Source organism: Exserohilum turcica (assembly GCF_000359705.1).
Source record: "Exserohilum turcica Et28A unplaced genomic scaffold SETTUscaffold_6, whole genome shotgun sequence".
Classification (NCBI taxonomy): domain Eukaryota; kingdom Fungi; phylum Ascomycota; class Dothideomycetes; order Pleosporales; family Pleosporaceae; genus Exserohilum; species Exserohilum turcicum.
Window position 1 is genome coordinate 1955695 of NW_007360277.1, and position 1915 is coordinate 1957609.

Consider the following 1915-nt stretch of genomic DNA (forward strand, 5'->3'; position numbering starts at 1 on the left):
TCTTGCCATCCATATCAAACAACCAACGGCTCAACAGTCAAATTTGGGCAGTCATTCTCCATACACCACCATCCGGGCGAGCGACTGCCTGGCGTCCTATCACTGCACCCCAACTGCTACTACCGCTACCACTTCTACCAACACTGCCAATACCCTGCACCCAGCTGGAAAATACGGAGCGCTGCCACGCGGGCTAAGGCAGGCCTCGGGCACTTAAGTACCGCAAAGCCCTGGCCTCGCCGACTCATGGGTTCGTCTAAACTCCAACTTCTCCAAACCGTGACCAACATCCTCGCAATCCTGCCTGACGAGCATTGAGCCCACGAGCTCTGGTGGCAACTTACCATGGCCTGCCAGCGACGTCGTCAGCCAACGCTCAACGCTATTGCCAACGCCTCTGACCCCGACGAGAGCAAACGCGTGGCTAACGGCCTCGCACAGCGCAAGTTTCGCCGCCAGCGGAGGGATTACATCGCCCATCTCGAGCAAGAGCTGGCTCTCTGCCGCGAGAGTGCTACCGGAGAGCTCGTTCACCGCCGCCAAGAGATTGCACGGCTCAATCAGGAAAAGACGGAGCTCCGCGACCTCGAAAATGTCTTTCACCCTGGCCTGCGTCTGTAGTGTGCAAATCTCAGTCGGCAAATGCTTGGATCCAGCGACCTCTCACAGCAGCGACTCTCATGATGATGAACAGCCACAGTCTTCACCTCCTATTGCCGCCGCCACTGCAGTGACTCCTATAGGGACTTGGGGACATCAATCCCAGGTAGGCCAGACCATCATACCCATCCAAAGTATCCCGGCGACTGGCTGCCCCCTCGGCTGCACCAGCCGCCACAATGGATCTGACAAGTCGCAAATCATGGCCATCATGCTGCAATGTCGTGTTGAGGAGGTTGTAGATCCATGTATCCGCCTTTACCAAGGACAGCTACAGGGACAGGCGCAGACACAATTACTACAGGTTCTCGAGACCACACTTGTTGACGGACTCACTGAAGCCATCCTGTCGCTTCAGACGTTGGCTTTCACGCTTCTGGGAATCCGTACCATGTGTTTGACAGGCGGCATCACCTGGATCGTGTGGCAGATGACCAAAACGTTGTGGGTGCTTCCTCGTCTGACCGATGCCGGCATTCTCGCTTGCGTCACCGAGAATGGCTACAGCTCGGACATGTTTCGTGACACAATGCCTGACTGGCTACGACCAATAGATATCCAAAAGACGTTTGAGTGAGTAAAACCCGCACATAAAGCGGACCGAGCCACTGGAAAACACGTCTCTCCGCCCCTAGGCACCACCCAGCCATCGATTTCATCCCATCCCCCCCGCTGCGCGAGGCTCTCGTCATGCATCAGGATAACGTGGCCATCGATAATGTTTCTGTGAACCTCATCTCACGGGTGCGTGCAATACCGTCGATTTGATCAATGGACGCTAATATCCTCCATCCGTAGGCAATGCCGACTGGTGCAGACATAGACCGCCGTATCGACCCTACAACCACACCTGTTCTCAACAGCCTCCGCGCACAATTTTAGTCAAGCTAGGACAGGCTTCCACGTGATAATTTCTATGACTCCCATTCCTTGTTTCATTTGGCCAAGTCCTGCAGGCAGGCCCAACCCAGCTGCACCTCTCTTCTCGTGGACAACATGATGGCTGATCAGTCCCCGCTGCTGCTAGCACGAAACAGCAATGTCTAGGCAACTAAAAGTAGACCATTCGGCGATTTTCTCCCATATTATCTGACACGTGGCAGAATTGAAGTGCTGGTGCTCCAGCTCTGTTTGCAGACCCTCAATGAGGCTGGTGACGGTAGCTTTGTAGGCTGAGGAGTCACACATGCGCATGACGGTCAAGAAGGCAGTGAGCGACGAGTTGATGAGTACTTGGCCACAGCCAGTAGCCATC

The 1915-nt window shown here is 55.0% G+C and overlaps 1 protein-coding gene across 1 annotated transcript; it reads left to right on the plus strand.

Moving 5' to 3' along the window:
- Positions 1-345: 345 nt before the first annotated feature.
- On the plus strand, positions 346-1542 carry SETTUDRAFT_34500 (uncharacterized protein; the record flags this gene model as incomplete). Its single annotated transcript, XM_008031292.1, has 4 exons — positions 346-613; positions 657-1233; positions 1296-1404; positions 1459-1542. The coding sequence occupies 4 exons, from the start codon at positions 346-348 to the stop codon at positions 1540-1542; spliced, it is 1038 nt and encodes a 345-aa protein (XP_008029483.1).
- Positions 1543-1915: the final 373 nt, after the last annotated feature.